Genomic DNA, 24,944 nt, shown 5'->3' with positions numbered 1-24,944 from the left:
TGGCGAATAGAATGCATCATTTGCACTCCATCCACTGATTATAATTGACATTTTGGCTGAGGTTTAGGATTTTAATTACGTCCTGAAAGATTCTGCTGCTTCTGCAGCTCACACAGTTACCCTTTTAAACTCTGATACATCTTCTGGGGACCATAAAAGCACAACATTCAACGGAAACCCATCTAACAGTAGGCCTATGACTAAGGATGTCAAACAATTCCTTTTTTAGTCAGATGTTTTGGAAACACTCCCACACTAATGGGCAGATAGGCAATCAGGGTGTGAATGAGGTAATTTGCCCGATGCTTTTACGATGAGGTAACGGTTACTGATTCAACACATCATGACACAGAGAAAGGTGCCATCGTGATCAGTTATTGATCGAGCAAGTGGTTTTCAGACGGGACCGCTGCGATAACGCTACCCCGGAGATCGGGAAGAGAAAGAGCTGAGTCACATGTGAGAGAACAGCTTTTCAGGTCATGATTTTTAACGCTGGGGTGCTTTCCAAAAACAATGGGTCCTTGTCAAGAAAACAGACAGAGAGAAGTTTGAAAGATTGTAACCTGGAGGTAAAATAACACAATTACCACTGAATTGTCATCCTTCTGGAAGCCTAAATATGACTTGACAAAGCTTGGGGGGAGGGGCTATGGAAGGGAGATTTCCATCCATCGAGGTCTTCACTCTGGAATCTAAATAAAGTCAAATGTTGAGCTTGTTCCTGCAGAATTAAGCCTGGCCAGAAGCCTGAAATAATGATTTGTTTTAACGTTCACTCGTAGCAGTCCGTGTTTTTATAGTCTTGTTCCACCGGGATTATAAAGAGAGGCAGAGTCTCGCTACTCTGGTTTCTTCCAGCTACTCTAATAGTTGATCTATGTGTAAGACTTACAGTTTGCCAAAAAAAGAACGAACATACCTTTCCAGCATTATTAAAGGAAAGGCCTCACAGAGGCTTTGTCAAGTGTTCTTGTACAGACATGATGAGACACAGACAAAAATCATGAACTCGTGGTGCATCAGAGCATGTGTGCTGCACATTGGGAATGTGGTTGCCTCGTTGCATGAAGCTGCAAGGGAAGCAGGCAACGGGCAACTTATGCTCACAGGTTAGTGGAGGTAAACAAGTGAGGTTCTCAGTCGTCACTCAGCACTTCATCTGTGTGGCCATTATGGAGCGCCATGGGAGATACGCTCCACTGCGGAAGCACATTTACGCCACTGTGAAAATAAAATGAGGATACTCTCAGTCATAATTATGAGTTACTATCTTATAATTATGACTTAGCATCTCATTATTATGACTAACTCATCATTATTATTATCTGTAAATCATAATTCTGAGATAGTAATTCGAAATTATGAGATGCTATCTCAATAATTTCTATTTACCTCATAATTCTTTCATAATTTCGATTTACTTATGACTCATAAGTAAGTCATAATAATGAGATAGTAATTACTATCTCATAATTATGATCCTACATCATAATTATCTGTGGGTCATAATTATGAGATAGTAAGTCATAATTATAAGATACTATGTCATAATTATGAGATAGCATCTAACAATTATGACTTACAGGATACTATTTTTTCTCTCACAGTGCTGGAAAATGGTCTTCCACACTAGCAGGTAATGCTACGTTCACACCAAAAGCGCGTGAGGGGCGGGGCTTATCTCCGTTGCTTGTTTCCGTAAAATACTTTATCATTTCCTTCATCCACCACGGAAGAACTAACCACTAGTTCTGCTTTATACTTGTTGAGAACGTCCCACAAACGTCAGAACATCTAACACCCTTGTATTGGGTTCATAACATTAATATTATATATATATATATATATATACATAACATCACCATAGGCTCACACAGCTCAGTCACTTTTACCGACTAAGTTACTGTTACGTCTGAAAGACTTCCGCTTCCAGCGCTACGAGAGCGGAACATCTAAACGCCCTCGTGTTTTACATTATATCATATATATATATTTTATACATAACATCACCCATGCCTGTTTTATTCTCCTAAACGCGTCACTTTCGGTGTGAACATGGCATTAGACGAGTGTCAACAGAGTATTTTTGAGGGGGGTGAGGTTAACATACAATGGTGGCTCACGCTCTCCAGCAGTGTAATGAATTAGTTATGTAGATACAGTATTTAGCTGCAGAACCTTAGGATTTGAAGCTAACTAGCGTAGTAAGTTGAGTGTTTCAATCTAAATGTTAACTAGAACAAACACGGTGTGGTCTATACCCTCTGGTTAGCATAATGCTATCAGACTTTAATCTAGCTAACGTTAGCAGCCATATCTGAGAGGAGTCCACCTTTACAGCCTGGTGGGGTTTCTCCTTTGTAGCCTGACGTTAGCTTTTCACTGCCAAGGGCTGCATTTACACTTCAAACATCTTATATTTAGTGTCTCGCTGAACAAAACGTGGAAGTATTTTGAACTTGTGTTTTCTGCAGTCATCCAAAGGCAAATTTACGATTAGCCTTTTTGTTGTTGAGGGACCCGATGCGCTGCTAACTTCCGGGTTGACCTCCAAGATGACGCTACTTTGTGACTGCAATAAAAGAACAATGCTGTTTCTTTATTACTACGTGTGGACTGCTTTTATATTACACAATGTAATTTGAGGAATTGCTAACTAAGAAAACATTGATTGGACAACAACAACCACAACAACAACAACTCCCATGTCAAAAAACATTATGAAAGGACGACTAACTCCACAGGCTTTTCTGCAGCAGTCAGTGGCTAAAGATCACATTTGTCCATTACGATCCCAAACTCAGATAGCATTTCGGGGAAGGAAAAGGTTGAATAAGTAAAGCATAAACAGTATTTAGTTTTTGATGCAGAGAAACACTTACTGTGTGAGTGCGTGAGTCCCTGCTGGATTCTTCCTTTTGTGGTCAGGCTTCGGACACCGTGTTAATCCACACAGCTGTGGAGGCTCAGTGAAGAAAGCCTCCTCTGCCCCTCCACCACATTAAAACTGTCATGAAGTGAAGGACAAAGGGCTGTGCATCGGAAGAAACCAAACTCCTGTCGTCTGGAGGAACGAGGAAAGAATCCGATTACGAGAGCTCGGCATCACATATTTCCTCTTCACTTTTTTTTAATCTTGTCATCACACGGTAATAGTTTGGGTGAGATCTGGATCAGGAGTGACAGGATAATGAAGAGTAATTAGGGGCCTTAAACTACCGCATATCGCATGTGGCTCTGCAAACAGAGAATTTCAGCTTTAATTACACGTCAAAGACATTAGCAAACCTTGTTTAAACCAAATGACCCCTGACCTTCTCTCTGCATCATGTATTTTTAAAAGCAGTACTAACAACATGAGTGCAACATTTGGAGGGAGATTTCTGGAGGGGAAATTTAACAATATGAATTTTGTATACAGGCAAGCAACCCAACCACATATGGTTGATGCAACTTGGCAATCTTGGGCATGCCAACTTGACTGCACATAATAAATGGACATCGTTACCATGGTATCATGCATTTTGTATTTTTGGACTGCTGTTTTAAAGCATTTTGGTCTTGATATATTTTCCGTCGGCATCTTGGTTTTTGGAATGCGAAAGTGACACAGGAGGGTGGAGCTAAGTACAACCAAATCTATCTCCAAACCTAAAAGGTTACAGTTGTCAGACTCGTAGGTTGCCGACTACTTGCCATGCAATACTATAATTTATAATAATTTATTTAATTTTTGCCAACACCACTGTAAACGATCATACCTTTTTATCTAGAGTAATTTGTAGTCCAAAATGGAAAACTGCGAGGTGTGCCGACTTTAGCTCATTTTAGTGTTGGGTTTTGATTTGCATGACTTGCAGGTGGAGTCAGAAAGTTGATGATTTCAGAAGTGTACACGCTGTTCCTACTTTACTGTCTGCAATGTCTACCAAAAATTACTTCCTTCCGAAAAACAATTAAAAAACACCTTCCACCTGTTTTCACAAATGAAAAGAAGTAAAACGATCCTGAGCAAAACCTTCATCCACTTCCTGTTTCACGACTCAGAAAGATTATCTTGATCCCCAGACTTTCTTTTCCTACTATGCACTTAGGGCTCCCGTACAAAAGACAATGGTGTTGATCCTAAAAGTTTGACGAGCCACTTGATTGCGCATTGAGCCCCCCCCACCCCCTTTGCAACGTTAAGAAAAATAGTTTTAGGAACAGAGAACCGGTGTGTTAGATGTATGTGTCATTTTACAGCCAGTAGAAAATAAAAATATATAAACAAGCCACAAATATACTCTCTTTTGCAGCGTCATCGCAGCTGCTGGTGTTATTTTTACTCTTTCCCCCCCATCTATGTTTAAAATTGAACAGTCCTGTTCAAAGTCACATCTATGGCATCCGCTATGTCTCTCATTGCCACGTGGAAACCATCCATTACGGAGCCATTAGTTTACATAATTTGTTATTCCCAGCAACGCTCACAATCTTGCCCCTGTTCAGCCCTTCCGCTCCGAGAGGAGAGTCCGCAGGTCAAGCGAGGATAGCGTGCTTCACATATTGAGTCCAAACGCCCCAAATTCCTCCATTGGTTAAAAGGAAACTCTTGTTGAAGGAAGCACAGTTTTCGTCCTCATCCCCTCCAGTCCGAAGGTTGGCAGAGGTGTGTTTTCTCCCTAACTGCGTTTCAGGAACGAAGGTTCGAGAAACCCCGAGAGCGTGACTCACGACTCCGACTGCCAGAAAGCACATAAAACATCTGGAAGCTGGAATCACATCTAAATAAAACAAGATCAAACAGAGTTAAATCAGACGGACGAAAGATGGGGTTGAATTAATATTCGCTAGAAAAAACACGCCCCCTTCAAACTCCAATGAGGCCGGCGAGACGCAGTCGAGAATTACTCACACCAACACTTTCATTTAATCAGGTGCATGCGAGTCAAAGGGTGAAAAACATGTTGTGTTGCTGTTGTTAGACAGAATAAAGGACTCAACCACTTTGGGGATTACAGTATTACATAACACAACACCAGGAACATCAGACAATAGCAGAAAAGTAATATCCAGCGTGTGTTTCTGTTGGAACGGGGAAGCTGGGATGCAGACCGGCCTTCATCTGATTTCCAACACTTTCATTTGGCACAGACACGTCTCAGTAACTGCACATGTCTGGCCCACTTTCAAACAAACACTTTCCACTCTAACTAGAAACAAATTAAGAAGAAAAAAGTTTACTTGTGAAAATATATGAGGCCTTCAAGTGAGAAGAGACAAGCGGCGGGGAATTTATTGGAGTTGTATTTCTTTCCTTTTTGTGCGCTAAGTGTTGTGAACATTACATTCATAACATTTCAGGGAAGAATAACATGCACCTGTCAACCATGTCACTGGTAAAAATATATTTGTAGCTGAGTGGAATTTTAGAGTCACTGATAAAATACTGCATATAATATCACAATTAAGTGTGAATGACGTTGCATGGACTGACTTCTAATCACAGGGAAATATTCAGAAATAAGGTTAACAGGAAATCAGCAGAAGATGACCCACGACTGGGAAAGCACTCAAACTAAGTCCGCTTCGGGCTTTCCCAGAAGCCAGCCATGTGTTGATCTGCCCGCGTTTTAGGTCTGGGTACATAATCCGTGTGCTAATCAGCAGGTGTGTGAGAGCCAGGCAGAGCTGATTCGGGAAGTGGGAACAGGTGGGCGGATGGGCGTGGCAGTCCGGTGATGGGAAGAGAAGGGACAGTCTGAAGGGTATCCGATGGACGGGTGGGAAATGGCACTGTGTGTGTTTATGGAGAGACAAATAAAGAGGGACATCTCACCTCAAGGCATTTTTACTTCATTGTTTTAGAATATTATTATATACGATACATAATAGTGGTTCTAAAAATAACCAGTATTATGTATAGTATATAATAATATAATAGTATATAATAATATAATAATATTATTACTGGTTCTAAAAATAACCAGTATTAGGTATAGTATATAATAATATTATAATATTATTACTGGTTTTAAAAATAACCAGTGTGTTCAGCAAATGTGACACCACCCTGGATGGGTTTGGCCGGCGGCCTCAACGGTAATTAACAGAGCAGGACGGGAGCGTCATCTGCGTCCCCAGGGTCCGTATGTTCCCCAGCTCAATTTGCACTTAATATGACACATGAAGGAGACCTGTCAAAAGGGTCATGTGTTCTCAGCAATGTTTTGTTTTTTTCCCGGTTAAAAATTCACTGTGTGTTTCGCCCACCGTCGGCTGATAGCCTACTGATGTTATACGCTTTAAAACCTACGCCCTCAAATTTGCGGAGAGACAGTTTCGACATTTAGTTTCAAGTTTCAGTTGAAACGTGCATCTCGCTTTGTTTTTTTATCAATTTGAACTGCGAAGATCACCAACAGTGCTGCAGGAATTAGTCAGAAAACTATTTGCACTACAAAAAATATGTCAGCCGCCCTCTGTTTTGAGAACTCTGGGAAACTTTTGGGTGACCGTGGGTCAGTCAGCATGTCTGTCTATCAATCAGGGCCTAGTCGATGTGTCTTTGAGCAAGACACTTATCTCTGAATTGTTCCCTGAAGCTGTTCTACGGTGTGTGAATGTAACATGAATATAAGTCGCTCTAGATAAATGCGTCAGCTATATGAAATGAAATGTAAAAACTGGGATGTCTCCATCAGGACAGACCGGCCAACGTTATCTTACAAACCGAGACGACAACAAATACAACACGGGAAATGTGCAAGTTGTGTACATTTTTCTTCTTTTTTTACATACATGACATGTAACCCCCCAAAAAGAATGCAGTAGCCTATGATGCTGCTGGATTCGGTTAAATCGCTACTAGCGTCATGTTTGTTAGCATGATGCTAGTTAGCATGACGCTAGCTAGCATGACGCTAGTTAGCATGACGCTGGTTAGCATGACACTGGTTAGCTCTTGTTTGACATTTTCTCGAAAGTTTGACTCGGCAAACTTTTTCTGAGGAAGATCAGTAGTTGTTTGTTCGTAGTTTAATTGATAACCATGTATATATTAATAATGCAATTATCTTCATAAGGCCCAAAGTAATGGGCAAATCCAAACCACAAAATTAATAATTTAACCAAAAATGGGAGTTTGAGCAGAGAGCAGAGTTGCATCATTATGTTCATCAGAAATCGATGAGCTCATCATCTGGTTCCTTCTGCGTAGTCTGATACGTAATTAACGTTTCACTGTAGCCTATTTGCTTTTTCTCAGAGGGCATCAGCACGGATCAATATCGTCTGGCGGAGCTGAAAGCTTGTTGTTAGATACAGGTCTGTGAATAACACGGAAATGGCTTTCATTCCACTCCTTTCCGCCCACGTGGTTCAAACTCCGGTTTCCCGGTGTGAAGTGTGCTTTCGTGATGTCTTGTGAGGGATCGCTTTGCAGAAAATAGCGGCTGGTGTCCAACAGACTTCTTGTGAGGTCTGGAGAATAACAGACAATGATGTGTAGGATTCCAGATCATTTCTCTATTTTTAGGAGGTGAGCATATAAACCATCCCACTGACACTGCTGTGGTGCATCCCAGTATCTCTTTTTAAGGACATTCTCAAATAATTGAGTTGAGAGAAGATGAGCAGTGTGTGTCTGTTTCTAAATAATACAGGCCTGCCACTAATAAGACCCAAATGGCATCATTATTGAACCAGTGATAATTTGCATGATTCCTATCCGGATTATGTGAAATATTGGATTCAATGTCATATACTGTATATTCTATTGCACATAATATGTTGATCAGCTCAGCAAACACTGTGACGGACATACAAATAATCAAATGTTACGACAACCTAAGCACTTTAAGTGAAAACCAGCTGGGCAGCAGAGGACTTGATGTCCAGCCCTGAAATAGATCATATTAAAGGGACATTAATAGGACATGTACACATGGCAATCCACACATGGTGACTCACGAGTTATGCGAAACCCTTGGTGCTCTCTGTGGAGTAATTAAAAAGCAGGAGATGAGATGCTAATGCATTTCCTTGTTGTCCAGCTCCAGTGATCACAGACGTTTGAGTCTTTACAGGCTGCGGTCGATCGGCGTTCACCTCTCCAGATGGAGGTCATCGCCGCAGCAACCTGGCAGAGATCCACTGAGCTTAACGGAAAAGGGGATCATCATTTCTCCCTGTGCCGACGTGGCTGCCCACGCAAGATGTGACGATGCTGCGCTGATAGAGCTGCATGTTCCCTCCATCGCTGCCTGTTGAACGTACGTTCTTCTGGTAACAGGTGCAACAAAAACATACTCCACACCATTTGTGAAACAGATGTGAAACTCTAAGCCTTGTGTGTGGGGAAGCCAATTTAAATCTCACTGGCGGACTTCGGCGCTAACAATGGAAACGACTGTAAATAAAAGGTTTTAAAGAGGGTGGATGCATTAAAGGAGCAGCGTGTGGGTTTTTGGGGACATCTAGCATCCTGGGCTTCTGTAGAAGCGTGGCGGTAAAGTTGGTAGATATGATGGGCTCATGCTAAGCTAACAAAAACACAACTATTGTCAGGTTCTTGTGACGGGGTGAGGCTCAGGCGCAGAGAGACCGGCTGGACGCAATATAAAGAACAAAAAAAGCACTCTTTAATGAGGCAAAACAGTTTACAAAAAAAACAAGGTCCAAACGGGGCAGGCAGAGAATCCAGGTTCAGGGCAGGCAGGGTCAACAGGCAGAACCAGGAACACGGACAGGACGACAGGAAAAGGACACGGAACTAGAGACGACAATCTGACAGCAGACAAGGGAAAGACTGACACAATATATAGGGGGGGAAACACAGGTGTACGACATCAGACACTAACGAGACAAGAGTGTCTGAGGGCAGGTGCAGGGAATTAAACAATTAAGAGAGAAGACACAGGAGACACGGAACACAGGAGAAACAGAACAGGGTGTTACAACTATACTCTTAGTTTCAGTATATTATATTCCATTTCTGCTTGTAGATCTCCCTAAATCCTACTCACTGTTCCTAATCAGTCTCCTATACAAGTTAAAACTGGAAAACCTGAATGTTTATTTGTGGGAGCACTTTGCACGTTGCTATACTGACTATGATGATAATCTCTGATAATATCATTTCAGATGTCAACACAACCGCCAACAAACACTCAGCTCTATGTCAGATTTTCAGACGTCAGTCCCTCATTTGAGTCATGCAGTCTATTTTTTTGCAGCTAAATGCTTGTTTAGTTTGTCCGGCCCCAGAAATAAAGATTCATCTGAAGTTCACCCGCCAAATGCTAAGATAATTTCTCAAATACAGTTTAGATATAGTTCTTAATAAATGTCCGCAAACCACATCTCCCGGGAGCCCGCAACGAAATCAGTCAAGTCTGTTTATGACTCAGAAAACACCCACTGTAAACACATGGCCTCCCGCGGGACGTCGAAGACAAACACTTCACAGAAGCGTGGTTTCTCTGGGAGTGAAAGTGGTGTTTTCGGCAGCAGCGGCAGATGCAGCACGGTGACTGCATAAACAACGGCAACCGGGGACAGATAAGGACAAGAGGCATGTGATGTGAATCTGTAGATATGAAATAGCCCGGTTAAGGTTTTCTCTCTTCGTGTGCCTATATAACAGGGATATTCCAAGAAGTGGTGATCTAAAAAGGGGGCCAACATGGGAGCAAGTGACAGAAAGCAGGGTTATTGTTTCCCCGCCTCAGTGAGCCGTGAGTCCTCCGTCTGGTCAGGTTGGAGCTGGAGGTTGTATCTTGATGGGCGCTGGCCGGCCCCCTCACACATCCCGCGATGATGAACGACATCCTGGAGGCGTCGTGGGGAGGAACGGTGCCAGACGGCTGAGTCTCGCCTGGTCAGCGTCTCCGAGTCCGTATACTTCTCAAAAGATGACAGATCGGGTCATGGCTGCTGGACGGACTGAAAATAGCCATCTCTTCCCGCATCACACGTTTAATAACAGTTTTTTTGGACTGGACAAGTTCTTGGCTTGGGAAAAATATCCCCCCCAAAAAAGTAAACTGAAACATTATTTGTCACAAGGGGTTAAAGTTCATCGGGGACCGTAAATATCAGCTCATCGTTTTAATGGATATCAATTTCAGTCTGGATCAAGCCAATAGCCACTAATGCTGCGCTTTACTCACTTGACTATTTGTGGCTTATCACGCCATTCGCGCCTTAGAGGGGGCGGGGCTTATCTTCGTGGCTTTACTCCGTGGAAACAGTTATCACTTCCTTCATCCACCACGAAAGAAACCACTATTCCTGCTTTATACTTGTTGTGGACATCCCACAAACGTCTGAACATCTAACGCCCTCATGTTTGGGTTCATAACATTAATATCATATATATGTATTTATACGTATTGTAAGGATGTTCTGAAACTGGGCACTTCGCAAATGATGGAAAACAGGCTTCCGGACGCGCGTGAATTAAGTTCTCAACATTTAATGGCAGGAAGTGTAAAACAAACATTCAAGGCCTCACGATCGTGGTCTTCATCGGCTCCCGGCTCCTCCGCCCTCGAGATCCCGTGGGAAGAGAGCGCTATCTCTAATCCACAGAGTCTTAGACTCAAAATCAGCCAATCCTCACTCTAAAGGAGAGTCCAGCCTTTAACACGTAGTGATTGGTTCAAAGTCCCGCTAGAACAATGGAGGGGTCAAATGTCACTGAACCCCGGGTCAAAACGTCACTTCCGGTCAAGTCGCTAAACAAGTATTTTCACAATAAAAGTCCCGTCTATTATTGTAAGTCACTTCACGGGCTTCAACCGGCTTCGTCAATCTATAATACTAACATATAGTCACTCTTATGCAACATACATTAATTCTTGCCATTTACATTTGCTTAGAGTAAACATTACCCCTATGCTTCATAATACATTAATAACAATATCAATATTCTCCCTAATATTTCCTATTATACTATCTTTCTATATATATTAAATTAAAACATAAGACCTCTGCACATGTTATCAAAATAAACTATTACAACCTAACAGTATCATCACCCGTAGGCTCACACAGCTCGGTGACTTTCACCGACTACGTCTGAGTAACTGTCTCTTCCAGCGCCACTAGAGCAGCAGTTAGATTCACCAACGGCGGAGCATCTCAACTCTGATTGGCTTTCACAACTCGGCGTTGGGCGAATTTTTGAAATATTTAAACTCGAGGCGAATGCCAAAAGATGTGCATCAATCGCAACTATTCGCGTCTGTACGTTGACTTTGCATGGGATCGACTCAGCGAACAATTTGCAACACTTTTGGTGTGAACGCAGCATAAGAGTTCCGCTATGGTAATATATTTGTCTGCTTTATTAGGTGAAAATGAATTGGTTTATACAGTCCCCTAATATAGTATATAGACTTTAATCTGAGCATGACCTCAGATTAAACCTGAATATTACAGTCCACCTCCCCACACAATAACCTGCTGGGCTTCAAAGCTTTCCAAAGGGGTGGACTTCTTTTGAACTCTGTTCCAGTGCGGCACACAGAGGACGGAATTAACTGGAGAATAATTTCATGGGAAATGTCCTTATTTTCCTCAATCGAGCCCACAATATATCTTCCAGGCATACGCTTAAGAGCCAAACTGTACATCTGTTCTTCAAATGTTAGAAGAACAGATTTTCCTAGAACACAGTTGTACCAGACACACAACTCAAACAATATGTGAGGATGGAATACATCCAGAAAGTTCCTTCATCATCACCTCGTACTGTGTTATTAATGCACCAGCGTGCAGTACAAATATGTTCTGTGTGAAGAAATGAACCATAACGTGGATTTGTGGGTTGAGGCTAAATCAGCACGGGGGAAATCCTCCCCGAGGTAAGGACCCCATGAGAATAACATTCTCCACGATGGAAATGATAATAATTTTTACCGCGTTCAAAATCCTTCACTCCTCACTGCGGGAGACACATTCTACATTATAGTCTGTTCACTGTGTTTGCTGAACTACCCAGAATACTGTCGTTTCCTGCTCTTTGCCCAATTCCGTGTGCATTCTTGGGCACGCCGAGTTGTTTGTGTGTGACTCTGCAGGCTAATAATAGGTCCAGTCGGGACATCCACGTGGCACCTCAGGGATCTGGAGATATGTTCCCCTCTGAATCAACGTTTGAAAATTCAGAACGAACGTCAATAAGAACATGTGGAAGTATCAAGATGGAGGAGGCCCAAATGGACCAGAGGTCCTGATAAACGTATTCAAATATTTGGATACATAAATCCAGACGCTTAATCCCCTCGACATGGCTCACTGGATGTGTGGGAACACAAACGTGTTTAAAGAAGGGATCATCGCTCACGCTCGCACCAAAAATGGATGTGAAAGGTCGACCTATAAAGGACTTGCAACTACTTTATTTTTTCGGTATCTGACATCTGATGCAGCTTTATAGCCTTACAAGTTTAAACTGTAGAAATATTTCTGCAGCCAATCAAAACCGTGTATATGTTTCTTCATTATAGGTGTCAGTGATTTTATTTATTATTTATTTAAACCTTTATTTAACCAGGTAAATTCCATTCATATATTTTTTTAAATCTCTTTTTTTCGAGGGTACCTTTTTTATTTCTCGCTGAATGGTCGGTAGGAGTTACCAGAGACCCGATGTGTTAGGTGTTGCTAGCTAGACCAACCATGAACAACCACAAACAACCACAAACAAACACAAACAACCACGAACAACCACAAACAAACACAAACAACCACGAACAACCATGAACAAACAAAGAACCACAAACAACCACAAACAAACACAAACAATCACAATCACAATCCTTTTTTCCATGTGAAAGTTTTTTTCTATTTCTTGGGAGTTGTTCCTGACCCGATGTGAGGTCAAAGGTCAGGGATATCGTATGTGTACAGATTGAAAAAGCCTCTGAGGCTAATTTGTAATTTGTGATATTGGGATATATACAAAATAAACTGAATTAAATTGAAACAACCACAAACAACTAAACCAGAAGACTGTATTGGATGCACATCGTTTGGCTGCTATTGAAGCTGATTAAGCTAGCTAGCCGCGGATGCCCCAAACAAACAACTTATTGCCAGCCTTCACGTTCTCTCCTCAGTCATTACTTTTTTCATTTCACGAGCATAGCCTAGACACTAATAACGTGCCAACGCCCAGTCAGTCTGCTTTTTGGTAACATGATGTGGGACCGGGCCCTGAATTGCTAATTGTGGTCAACAGCGGCCGCTTTGTGTTGGTTTAGCTGCTTAGCTAACGACACACAGACAGACTGGAGCTGCATTGAGCTCGACCAAAGAAGCTCATGCTGAGGATAAATGTTGTGGTTTCCCTGATTGTGTTTACAGAGGAACAATGCTCTACAGTCTACACCGTCTGTTGCCATTTCCAATGGGGTCCTGTTGCTTACTCGTATATATGTTAGCTAGGGTCTACTTGTTGTCTCCTCTGAGCCAGTGAGGAGGGCCTTTTTGACGTTATTTCTGTACATTCCTCTCTACTTCCAGGTAGCGGGTGGATATCAGGACGTGGGTCGAATGCAGCTCAGTGAGGTTTCACTTTGCCGTGTCTTATCAATCTTTTACAAGCATATGAAACAGCTCAATACCCAAACAACGGGGGTGGGTCGGGGACCAAAAGGAAACTACCTGGGACAGCAACATGTGGTGAAGAAGAAAGAGGGGATGACACTGCCTCTTCCTGTGTGGAAGAAGAGAGAGATTTTTTCATCTTTAGCCGTGTGCATATGTACTACTGGCTATGTGTCTGCCTAAGGGGTACCCAATAAGAGACAGAAAACAGCATGAACTAGAACGGGCACTCGGTAGAGCGCATACCTTCACATATCACAAGATTGGGCATTGAATTATGAACATTTTGGCATTAGTTGCATGCCAATTGGATAAAAAAATGTATCGTGCTATGGTAAAAAAAAGATGTTGACCTTTCCATGACCTTGACCTTTGACCCGATTGATCCCAAAATCTAATCAAATGGTCCCCGGATAATAACCAATCATCCCACCAAATTTCATGCGATCCAAGAAGATTTTGACCTGTTCATGACGTTTGACCCGATCGATCCCAAAATCTAATCAACTGGTCCCCGGATAATAAACAATCATCCCACCAAATTTCATGCGATTCAGTTTAATACTTTTTGAGTTCTGCGAATAACACGCATACAAATAAATGGCGATCAAAACATAACCTTCCGCATTTTCAATGCGAAGGTAATTATTCTGTCCCGCTTGGATTAACATCGTGATAATCAGGACGCTGTACTCAGATCATCCTTGGATGAGACGTCAAGCTTCTATTTTTTCTTCCTGCGTTTGAACAATTTCTGCTTTTTCATCCAAATTTGTGTCCAGAATCTCATTTTCCCCCCCAAAAAAGAAGAACAAAAAGAATAAAATGCAGCCATAAGCCAGTGACCACGCAGGGATGAAGTTGTTTATGCATCATTTATGAATGTTTACAGCATATGTCCGATATCAATAGATTAAGGTTTCACTAAAATGGGTCTGTTCACATTCCATTTTTTTTCTCCTTCACACATTGCACACGACGCTGTGTCCTCCAATTGGAAAATCCGAGAGAGTTGTTTATTTACAGAACAAGTGAACTCTCCTGTAATCGATGTCATCTGTTCTCTAAAGATCAGAGTCGCTGTCGATTCCATTTAACTTCCTTTCATCCGCGGCCTTGTTTCTCTCATCTGGATTCAGACCCTTGATGTCTGCGTATTGGCAGGTAGTCTGGGTGCCACAGCTGAAAGCCCCTCCCCCCCCCACAGGCTCCATATCTATAGGGATTGCTTTGCACAATGAATGAACTAAGATGTTTTGGGGTATTTTGTCGAAGCTACACAATAGCTGTACTCTGAACAGATGTTAGGACCACCCGGCCCCATCGGTGCCGGTCTTGAACTCGGGTCTCGTGGAGCCTCTTCGCTCTTCCACACATCGTTATCTCAGTCCGCTTCCCATCACTTCAGGAACTGAGCGGGAACTCGATCCACACGGCGTCGACACAAGCTGCGTGTGTTTTGACAGAAGATGTAGGCCACGTTGTATTGTTTGTCCACTGACGTCAATCAATAAAGAGTCAAAGTTACGAGGCCTCGGAAGTCACTGCTGATGCACGCCGTCTTCAAAACATGCAACGCCGTGCGGGAACTCGGCAACTTCCTCATCGATCGGAAATATCGCTTTTTCTTGAGGAAGCGAGTCAGGTTATTGATCTGAGGAAGCGTGATGAGTTCCAGGGTGAGTGGGATGGCCGTCATAAAACATGAAGGGAAGTCACTCAAGTCTTTCAAGGTTCATTTGGTCTCGTTTCTTAATGAAGGGCATCTTCCCAGTTCATTTTTTGGTTTTTTTTCCCCGCCCCGCAGCTTAACTGTGATGAGACAGACACGAGTAGAGGCCGACATCGTGGACCCTGGAGCAGCCAAAGAGGCAGATGTTTTATTGTTGAGCCGAGATTTTAAAAAAGAGCGAACGCTGCATATTCGCGGCTGTTCTTCAGATCTGCTCCGCACGAGACTAAATCATGAGCTTTCCCCGACGCGAGGCCGGCGGACAACGTCTGCCAACAGCACACGGAAAGCGTAATGGTGTTTCCAGTGACCCGCCAACGTTTGAACGGGAGACGGAATAAAGTTACGGTCAAGTCATCCGCCAAGACCACACACACACACACACACACACACAGATTCAGCTTTATCTTCAGCCAGACGTCCACCAGACATTTCTGCATTTAAAAAAAAATTCTAGTGGCTTTTAATTACCTAGGTTATGTTTTGATCGCTGTGTATTTATTTATTTGTATGTGTGTTATTCGCATAACTCAAAGAGTATTAAACCGAATCGCATGATATTTGGTGGGATGATTGGTTATTTTCCGGGGACCCTTTGATTAGATTTTGGGATCGATCGGGTCAAAGTTCAAGGTCAAGGTCATGAAACGGTACCAAAAAAGTGGTTACGGCAAAGGTATGCGCTCTACCGAGTGCCTGTTCTAGTTCCAAATGAAAAGACTTGCATTCCTTGCCTCGGTGTGACTGACCACTTTTTTTAATGGCTCCACTTAAAATAGTAAAAAAAAAAAGTTTATCGAGGTGCCATGCACTTAACACTTTGTAAGAATGGATTTAATATTCTTTTTATAACCCTTTGGGTCTTCGCGGTGCCACTTGCCTCGAGGTGTCGCAGACTATTCACAGAGATGATGTGGCACTTTAATGAAGTCCATCTGTGTGCAATCTAACACATTATGGGACATCATTTAACACAATATGAGACGTCTTAAGGTTATAGGTAGCACCTGATCTTATTTAGAGGCTTTATTGTTCCACTTTTTTATAGTTTTTTTTCTTTTTTCAGTTTACAACTTAATTTAAATCCCAGGTTGTAATGCAACACAATCGGAAAAACACTTTTACCAGACACTGTAAGTCCTTTGAGCTGCTCTGGAGCGGTCAGTCACATCACATGATCTTCATCAGCAAGTATAAGGTTAGTCGGCTTAAATTTTAGGGGTTTTCGGAGCACTTTAAGGACTTCTCATCCATGCTGGGTGAGATCGTTTTGTCAACCTGTGAAGAGAGGCCTTTTACAGTCACTGTCGGGAAGACTTTACTCTATTAACTGAATAATTAATAATAAAGACAATTTCCATATTGTGGTTATTTAAGATCTTAACTAACTTGTGTTTCCCATCCATCCAAGTGTGTATTCAGACTGGGAATCAATTGTGACCAACATGAAGCCGATAGTGTACCGCCCCCTAGAGGCCAAAAGGCGTTACAACTGAAGAGTTTGCACACCGACTCAGACAATCAGACCAAATGCAGATGATATTCAGGATTGAATGACACATGACATCTTTCGCTTCTGTCCATCCTGGAGAGGGATCCTCCCCCCGTTTTTGTTTTGTTTTTCCTGATCCGATGTGAGGTCAAAGGTCAGGGATGAAGGCACATTTGTGATTTTGTGCTGAACAAGATGAACTGAATTGAAATGGACGTTCTCTCACATTACAAACGAAGGCCACAATTCAGGGTCTGAAATTGAAATCACATTTATTGTTTGTTCTTGGGAGTCGATTCACTTAAAACCCTTTTGTGTACAGTACGTTTTTCCTCAACTGCATCTTTTTTCTTAAACCGCCTACGTTGTCCATTTTTTTCACACACACACATACACGCACACACACACATACACACTACACTCACTCACTCACCCACAGCCGGTTACACCAGCTGAGTCTTGATGTCAGGTCATCTTAAAGAGGGGACCTCCAATGCAGGACTGGAGACCTCCGCTGCCCCCGGTGGATGTAGAGGAGGGCCGCGCCCCGCACGGCGGGCCCCTTTAAACAGACCGCTAGGTATTAGAGTCCTGGGCTCACCGGGACGTTCAGCCGCTCGCCGGCTCCCGGCTCCGCGACGCTCTCCGCCGGCACCAAACGGTTCAGCTCGGGAGAGAGACTCAAAATAAAAAATACTCTAAAAGATTCACCTTGTAGGACTGCAAATACAGAAATGTACAGAGCAATAAAAAATACAGAGCATCAAAAATGGTTAAAATAAAAAAAATCACGATAGATGAATTAAGATCACTTACTTTTTTTTCCTTTGTAACTACCTCGCTAATAGAACTGCTGATGGCTCTACTAGCGTCAACAGTTTCTTAAGTACATAGTTATACAGTATGTATCTATACTCCATAAAAGGGTTTGGGGGGGGGGGGGGGTTGCCGTCTGGATCACCAGCCTACATGGACCCCCTTAAGGTTCGGTTCTGGATCGGTATGAAAGGAGACGGACCACGGAGGCCAGACGTGTCTCTGTGTTTGGACCGAGCCGCTTCTCGAGGGCCGGTTCGGCTCCCTCGGGGTAATCTGAGCCGCGCGGCATCGGCACGAGTCCCCGCCGAGCGGCTCCGGTTCTCGGCGTGGAGGAACTCGGGGGAACTCGCCGGCTGTGCAGAGTTTCCTCCAGTGCCGGGTCCGACGTAAACGGCTTTCTACAGAGGCGAGGCGAGGAAGTAAACGGACTCTTTGGCACATCCCGACACGCAGCGGCGGCTGCAGTTCAAGTCCTGATTAGACCCCAGACGGGCCCCCAAGTCCACTCGGAGCCGAGGGGAGGGGTTCCATCGGCGGGTTTACTTCCGTCTCTCTCTTTAGGCCCGGGAGACAAATGCATGTACACAACCATACAAACTAACACACACACACACATTGTGTGCACTGGTGTAAAAGTGCACCGCTGACCTATTTTCAAACATTCCAAAGTTCTACTTTAAAATGACCTAGCTTACCACATTCAGATGCATAATAATAAATAAATAATAACTTGGGTGAAGAAAGAAAAGAAAAAAGGCAGGAAGAAGACGGTGAACACTGAATGGAGCAACGGGAACGTGTGACCTCGGCCCAAAATAAAAAAGCGCTACTATCTGCAGAAGTCAGACGTTGGAGTAGGAACATCATGTTACATGATCATGGGGCGCATGTCTGATTGTGTATGAAGGTGTGCATATCAGGTGTTAATAGGTGCTTTAAGCTACATTCAAGCAAAATGTATATTTTGGGGATTTTTTTTGTTTTTTTACATTGTAAAGTCAGCGAGGGGGAGTTCCCCCCTTTTCGGGTGTGCTTCCACTTCCTGCTCCTTTAACCAATTGGAACGAGTCTTTGTCAAATTTCCGGCAATTTTTTTTCCGGAGAAAAGGGGCGTTTCAGTTAAGTGCCGAGTGACGACGTCACCGTTGAAAGTGCCGGTTTTAACACTTCGTGTTGTGAAGCCTCGACCAGAAGGGACGGGCGTGATTACAAATGTCATTTCATCTCGGTCGGCGAGAGGCCGGCGCGCTGATGGGACTCTCGCCGCCTTTGTAGCGCACTGTTCATAGAGGAAGAAGGGAGGTTAAGGGGGGGGGGGGGTCTGAAGCTTGATAAAGGGCTACATTAACCCCTGAATCACCAGGTGAGACTGGGAGGAGAGAGGCACAGCGCCGACACCCGGACATTCAAGAGAAACAAGGCAATCACTAAACACCGGTTGCTCTCTCCTCGCCAGACTCGCGGGAGAGCTTCGTTCCCGTGGTAACAGGACTTAGCAACAGTCCAGAAAGCTGCTTCAAAAAAGGTGCTTGAGGGCTCTTTGGGGGGGGGGGGGGGGGGGGGACGATCCTCTCTCGAAAAAAAACACTTTGTGAAGGCCGAAAGGAGCGGGCGGATGCAGAGAAGACGCGGGGTTCGGGGACAGCGGCGAGCTCGAGCTCACACCGTCTGCGTGGGGAGGGGGGTAGACGGCGGGGAGAGGGGTGGCGGCTCCTCCGAGACCGGTACGATCTCCGTGGCAGTGACCGGCGGGGGAGCACACGCAGTCGTCGGGGGCGGGGCGGAGCGGTCGCCCGGGAGCGCGTTGCGGGGCGGGGTGGAAGCGTGGGCAGGCGTGGTGCTGGAGGTGGTGCTGGAGGTGGTGCTGGAGGCCGGGCCAGAGGCCTTGACCGGGGCGTCGACCAGGGCAGAGGCCGGGGCCGCGGCGTCGACAGAGGCAGAAGCCTGGCCCGGGGGGTCGGCGGGGTCAGCGGGGGCCGCTTTGGGCGCGGCGGCCTTGTTGTAGTTCATCTTGAGGATGTGCTGCTGCAGGTGTCGGATCCAGTCCTCCTGCACCGACAGCGGGCCGTGAAACTCCACCTCGCAGAATCTGACGCAGGGAAGGAAAAAAATAACAACACATGTCACACACAGAAATAAAACACAGCTTGGTGGCGTTCGGACCGGGCTCCTCCTCCTTCGGTCACACCAGAACATAAAAGCACTCGTTGGAAATCCCAAATGATTCGGGATCTTTAATATAGCGCGTAAGCCACTAAAAGTGGAGTGCTGCTCAGTGGGGGATGGGGGGGGGGGGGGATTACTGGACTATTTAAAATGTCGCCTTGATGGTTCTATGAAATGCCGTCGACCCTAAAATGTCTAATGCCTGAAAGAGGCCCAGAACCGTTTCCCCCGCGGGGTTAATCACTCACCGGCACTTCAGGGTGTAGAACTTGCCCACCAGCTTGACCAGCGGGTAGGAGGGCGGTTTGGGCAGCAGGGCGGGGACGGTGCCTGTGCGGGGGGGTTTGGGGGGGCTCTCCGTTCCGTCGGGGAACGACGGGTGCTTCAGGGGCCGCCGCTCGTAACCTCAAAGAGGAGGAAGGGGAAAGATCAGGATCCGAGCCGCAACGCGTCCATGTCAGTGTCACTGAGTGTTCCCTCCAAACCCAGACGACTTAAAAACGGCGATATTTCATTTGACTCATTGAATTTTAAACTTCCAAGATAATTTTTTTTTTTTAACAATCATTCGTCAAAACAGAATCAAGTTCCACTCTCCCCCTCTCTCTCTCTCTTTCTTTCCCTCCCTCTCTCTCTCCCTCTCTTTCCCTCTCTCTCTCTCCCTCTCTCTCCCTCTCCCCCTCTATGCCATTTATTTCCCCCGATGAAACACCTCATTTTCGGTGCTTTCTTTCCTTTTCGCATAACAGACATAATTGTTAAATTACATCTCACATGTCCGACAAAATGTAATTTTTAGATAAAACAGTTGACGGCTAGCGGTGCGTCATGCTAAATGCTATTGCTAACATGCGCACCAAGGAAATGTATATCATTTGGATATTTAGCGGCTCAAATGTCAGTAAAACGACCGACGTTCCCATGAGCCTCAGCTTTGCTACGGTGTCAGCATGTTATTTGAGTTCTCGCGCTGCCGCCCCGGCGTACCTCTGGGCAGGCGGACGTTGAGCTCGCTGCGCGCCACCTGCGCTTGGAGCGGGAGGCCGGCGGCGAGCCGCGAGGGGCCGGGCCTGAACGGCGTCGCCGGTTGTTGGCCGGCTTCGCGCTCGGCGGTCCTGGAAGAACCCGGGCCGACCTCGCGGCTCAGCGGCCGCACGAAGCTCACGGCCAACGACGACGACCACTGGGAGGAGGAGGAGGAGGAAGAGGAGGCCTTCTGTGATGAGAGGGGGAGCAGGTGATGATAGTCCGTTGGCGCGGTGAGAGGCGAGCTGCTCTTCTGGAAGAGGGACAGAGGCGAGTTTTATCGACAAGACGCTTGTGATGCTACAGTCAACCTCACGAGTTGTACTCATCAGCAAATACATCAATACACTATTGTTCATTAAACATCGACAGCTTTTATTATCCTCCTCTTAACGGAAGAGTTCAACATCGATCGATAGCCCTCTCCAACTGCCAGCAGCTGGTTAGCTTAGCATAAAGACTACCACATACCAGCACTTTGAAGCTAACTGACCCGTTTCTTTCTTTCTGGTTTGATTAGTACCAACAGGAAACAGCAAATGTTGTGGTTTTATAGGAGACATGCTAAGATAACATGCTAAGACAACATGCTAAGCTAAGATGCTAAGATAACATGCTAAGCTAAGATAACATGCTAAGATAACATGCTAAGCTTAGCTGACGGGCTGCAGCTTCCTTTTTTTACCGTACAGACGGCAATGTGTTGGCAATAAAATGTCAAAATATTCCTTTAAATTGGCTATAGAAAGGATTTTGACGGCCAATACTTACATATATATTTTAGCAGTGGTGCATTTCTTTAATTGGGATTTCGTTAATTGTAGATTTAATTAAACTATTGCATCATCTAAATGTCGCACGTTCTTTCCACGCCGCATATTGAAGACCGTGTGGTGCATTTGAGAGCCTGACGGCGGCGTGGAGAATATGAGAATCCGTCTCATTGTTATTCAGGGGACAGAGAGATTCTCTCTAAAGCCCCAAGGCACACAGACGGCCACCCACACAGGTGTTTCCACTCCCCCTGATTAGCCCTAATTGACATGCCTCTCGCTTTCGTGTCAAGTCTGTTCCACCTGTTAGAACGAGTTTGGCGACATCACACGACCCACAGCATCGCTCCACCCGTCGCTCTGATTAAAATGTTGTTGATTGGCTGAATAAATTAACGGTCCGCGTGGCCTGTTTTAAATCATGAGCACACGCGGCGTGGGTGGGCTCATGTGTCCCTTTGCAGTCATGATCACAAGGACATTTAAGAGGTGATCCGTTCTGTATGTGTGTCACGGCGCAGCTCGGGGGGGAAAACAGGTGAGACAGTAACGCAAATGCACCAGAAACTAATTCACGGGGGAAAGAAAGAAAGAAAAAGGGAGAGGGAAAAAAAGAATGAAGAGCCCCCCCGCCCTGTATGTTTTCTGCTATCAACAGCGTGCCATAATTTATCTGAGGATGAAACATAAGCTGCCAGGCACCCCGGTTACTATGGCAACTATCGAGTCAATAGCCTAGTTGTTCTGGCATCTGTCCCCGCAGTGATTTCTGCCGGGTGTAAAGACACCGGGTCTACAGTCAGCCTCAAAGCTGTTAGACAACACGCCTCGGAAGCTTACCAAGACACAAAATGTCTGTCGCGCCACCGGCTGAGGCGCGCATTAGATCCCAGAGCGAGACGCCGGGGGGAAAGAGAGAGCGCGTGAGAAAAGACAGTAGGTTGTGATCTTGTGTTGCTGAGCTTTGTGGGAAGTTCGGCTCACCTTCTTGAGGGTGGTGCGGTTGCCCTGCATGTAGCTGCGGTGCATCTCCAGCACCTTCTGCGGCCGGCTGCGCATCCAGGCGCTGAGTGTCTCGATGGGGGAGCCGTTCACGCACCACTCCGTCACGCCGAACTGCCGCAGGTGGGCTCGCGCGTGGCTGGCCAGGGCCTTGCGGTTCTCGAAGAAGAAGCCGCAGAGCTCGCAACTGGGATCTGAAGATCACGGGGAAACGGGGGGGGGGATGAGAGATCGTCTTTTAAAGGATACATAAAGAATAATAAAACACACTAACTCACCCTGGTGTGCGTGCTTGTCTGGAGAGGGTTTTCTTTTGAAGGAGAAATCGTGTGGCAGCGGTGAGAACGCCTTGAGCTGATGTGGCGGCGAGTTGGCGGTCTCCGCTGGCCGCGCCTCCTCAGACAGAGGCCTTTTCCCCAGTGGGGAGAGCCTGAAGAACTTCCCCGCGGGCGGGTTGGCGGACGTGGCCCCGAGGCCCTGCTTGTGGAGCCGGGACCCCGCCTGCAGCAAGCAGAGCGGAGACGTGCGGTACTTGGACTGGAAGCCCGAGACGCCCAGGCCCTCGGCGTTCTCCCACGAGGGACCGCTGGCCCCCTGGCTCGACTCCTTCTTCACCCCCTGGTGAGCGGGGGGGCCCACCCCTCTCTTGTGCATGACCTCCCTCAGGGTGTCGATGGGCGAGCCGTTGACGGTCCACTCGGTGATGCCCAACTGGCGCAGGTGGGAGCGGGCGTGGCTGGAGAGGCCCTTGCGGTTCTCGAAGTACTCGCCGCAGAACTCGCAGCGAATATCTCTCGTGGGCTCCATCTCGTGGGCCATGGCTACGGGGAGACCAGAGGGAGGGAGTCGACAACACGGCAAAGGAAGCAGAGGATAGAAGGAAGAGCGAGAGCGCACACAGGACCCGTGAATAGTATTTATTTACCGAGGTTGAGGGGGAACAGGCTGTCCGAGCTGCTCCAACTGCAGTTGAGAGCGTCGCCGGCGACGCTGCCGGATCTCGCCGCGGTGACCTCCAGCTGCACCGGCTCAGGCTTCATCTTGAGGATCAGCCCGCCGGCAAAAGTCGGCGGCGCCAAGCTCGATTTGGACGCCGCGGCCCGCGGGGGGCTGAAGGGCCGGGCGAAGGCGAAGGGCAGGCGGCTGAGGAGGGCGGCGGAGGGAGAGGACGAGGAGGTCGGCAGCGGCGAGCGGGCGGGTACCGGAGAGGACGGCGGTGGGATTCTGAGAGGTTTTAGAGGGAGAGCGCAGGGCAGGCCCCGCCTCGTGATGACCTCCCTCAGGGTGTCGATGGGCGAGCCGTTGACGGTCCACTCGGTGATGCCCATCTGGCGCAGGTGGGAGCGGGCGTGGCTGGAGAGGCCCTTGCGGTTCTCGAAGTACTCGCCGCAGAACTCGCAGCCGATTTCCTTTGGCGGTTCACCTGGACGTGAACCAAGACGCGTTACAACGGAAAGCCTTAACCCTCCTGTTGCCTTAGGGTCAATTTGACCCCATTCAATGTTTAACCCTCCTGTTACCTTTATATTTACTGACATCTTTTACCCTCGGTGTCAATTTGACCCCAGCAATTAAAACCTCCAGAAAATTAATATTGTTTTCCAAGTTTAAGTGTGAGATACTTTATGTTTGTTTGTTGACTACCTAAATAGCCCTTTAAATATATAAAAAAGTTGATATTTCTTATATGTTTGACAGTGAAAAACAGCCTCGGGTCAAATTGACCCCAAAGAACACCGACATTAAACATTGAATGGGGTCAAATTGACCCTAAAGGTAACAGGAGGGTTACGGTGCGTTCTCACCAAAAGCGAAACTATTTTTTCACGCGACCGAATCCCATGAAAAGTCAACGTACAAACGCGTGTGGCTGCGATAGACGCAATATTTTCCCGGGCGGCGCGTTTGGGGCGACGCGATGTGGGCGACAAGTTTACAGCGGCACAATTTTCGCCCCGAGTTGAAATATTTCAACTTTGAGGCGGTCATCTCGCAACTCTGGCCAATCAGCTCTTGAGTTCCGCTCTCGTAGCTGGGAGCGGAACTCTTTCAGACGTAACAGTGACTTCATCGGAGAAAGTGACCGAGCTGAGTGAGCCTACGGGTGATGTCATGAACCCAAACACGAGGGCGTTAGTGTGTGGGACGTCCACGACAAATATAAAGCAGAACTAGTGGTTAGTTATTCTGGTGGATGAAGGAGATGATAACGGTCTTTACGGAGACGAGACACGGAGATAAGCCCCGCCGCGGAGCCGCCTGACGCTATGACCTGAACACGGTGAACGTTCGAGCGAGTAAACTCACGCGTTTTGGGCGACGCAAAAAATCG

The 24,944-nt window shown here is 45.9% G+C and overlaps 1 protein-coding gene across 1 annotated transcript; it reads right to left on the bottom strand.

Annotated features, from left to right (window-relative positions):
- Positions 1 to 17,081: 17,081 nt before the first annotated feature.
- Positions 17,082 to 24,035, bottom strand: LOC130191432 (protein Wiz-like; the record flags this gene model as incomplete). Its single annotated transcript, XM_056411089.1, has 7 exons — positions 17,082 to 19,734; positions 20,060 to 20,216; positions 20,799 to 21,090; positions 22,451 to 22,480; positions 22,595 to 22,806; positions 22,891 to 23,433; positions 23,538 to 24,035. Coding segments are annotated over 7 exons (2,162 nt in total), but the record flags the coding sequence as incomplete, so codon positions are not given.
- Positions 24,036 to 24,944: the final 909 nt, after the last annotated feature.

Source organism: Pseudoliparis swirei, unplaced genomic scaffold (genome assembly GCF_029220125.1).
Source record: "Pseudoliparis swirei isolate HS2019 ecotype Mariana Trench unplaced genomic scaffold, NWPU_hadal_v1 hadal_65, whole genome shotgun sequence".
NCBI lineage: Eukaryota > Metazoa > Chordata > Actinopteri > Perciformes > Liparidae > Pseudoliparis > Pseudoliparis swirei.
This window is presented reverse-complemented; position numbering and strand designations above follow the sequence as displayed.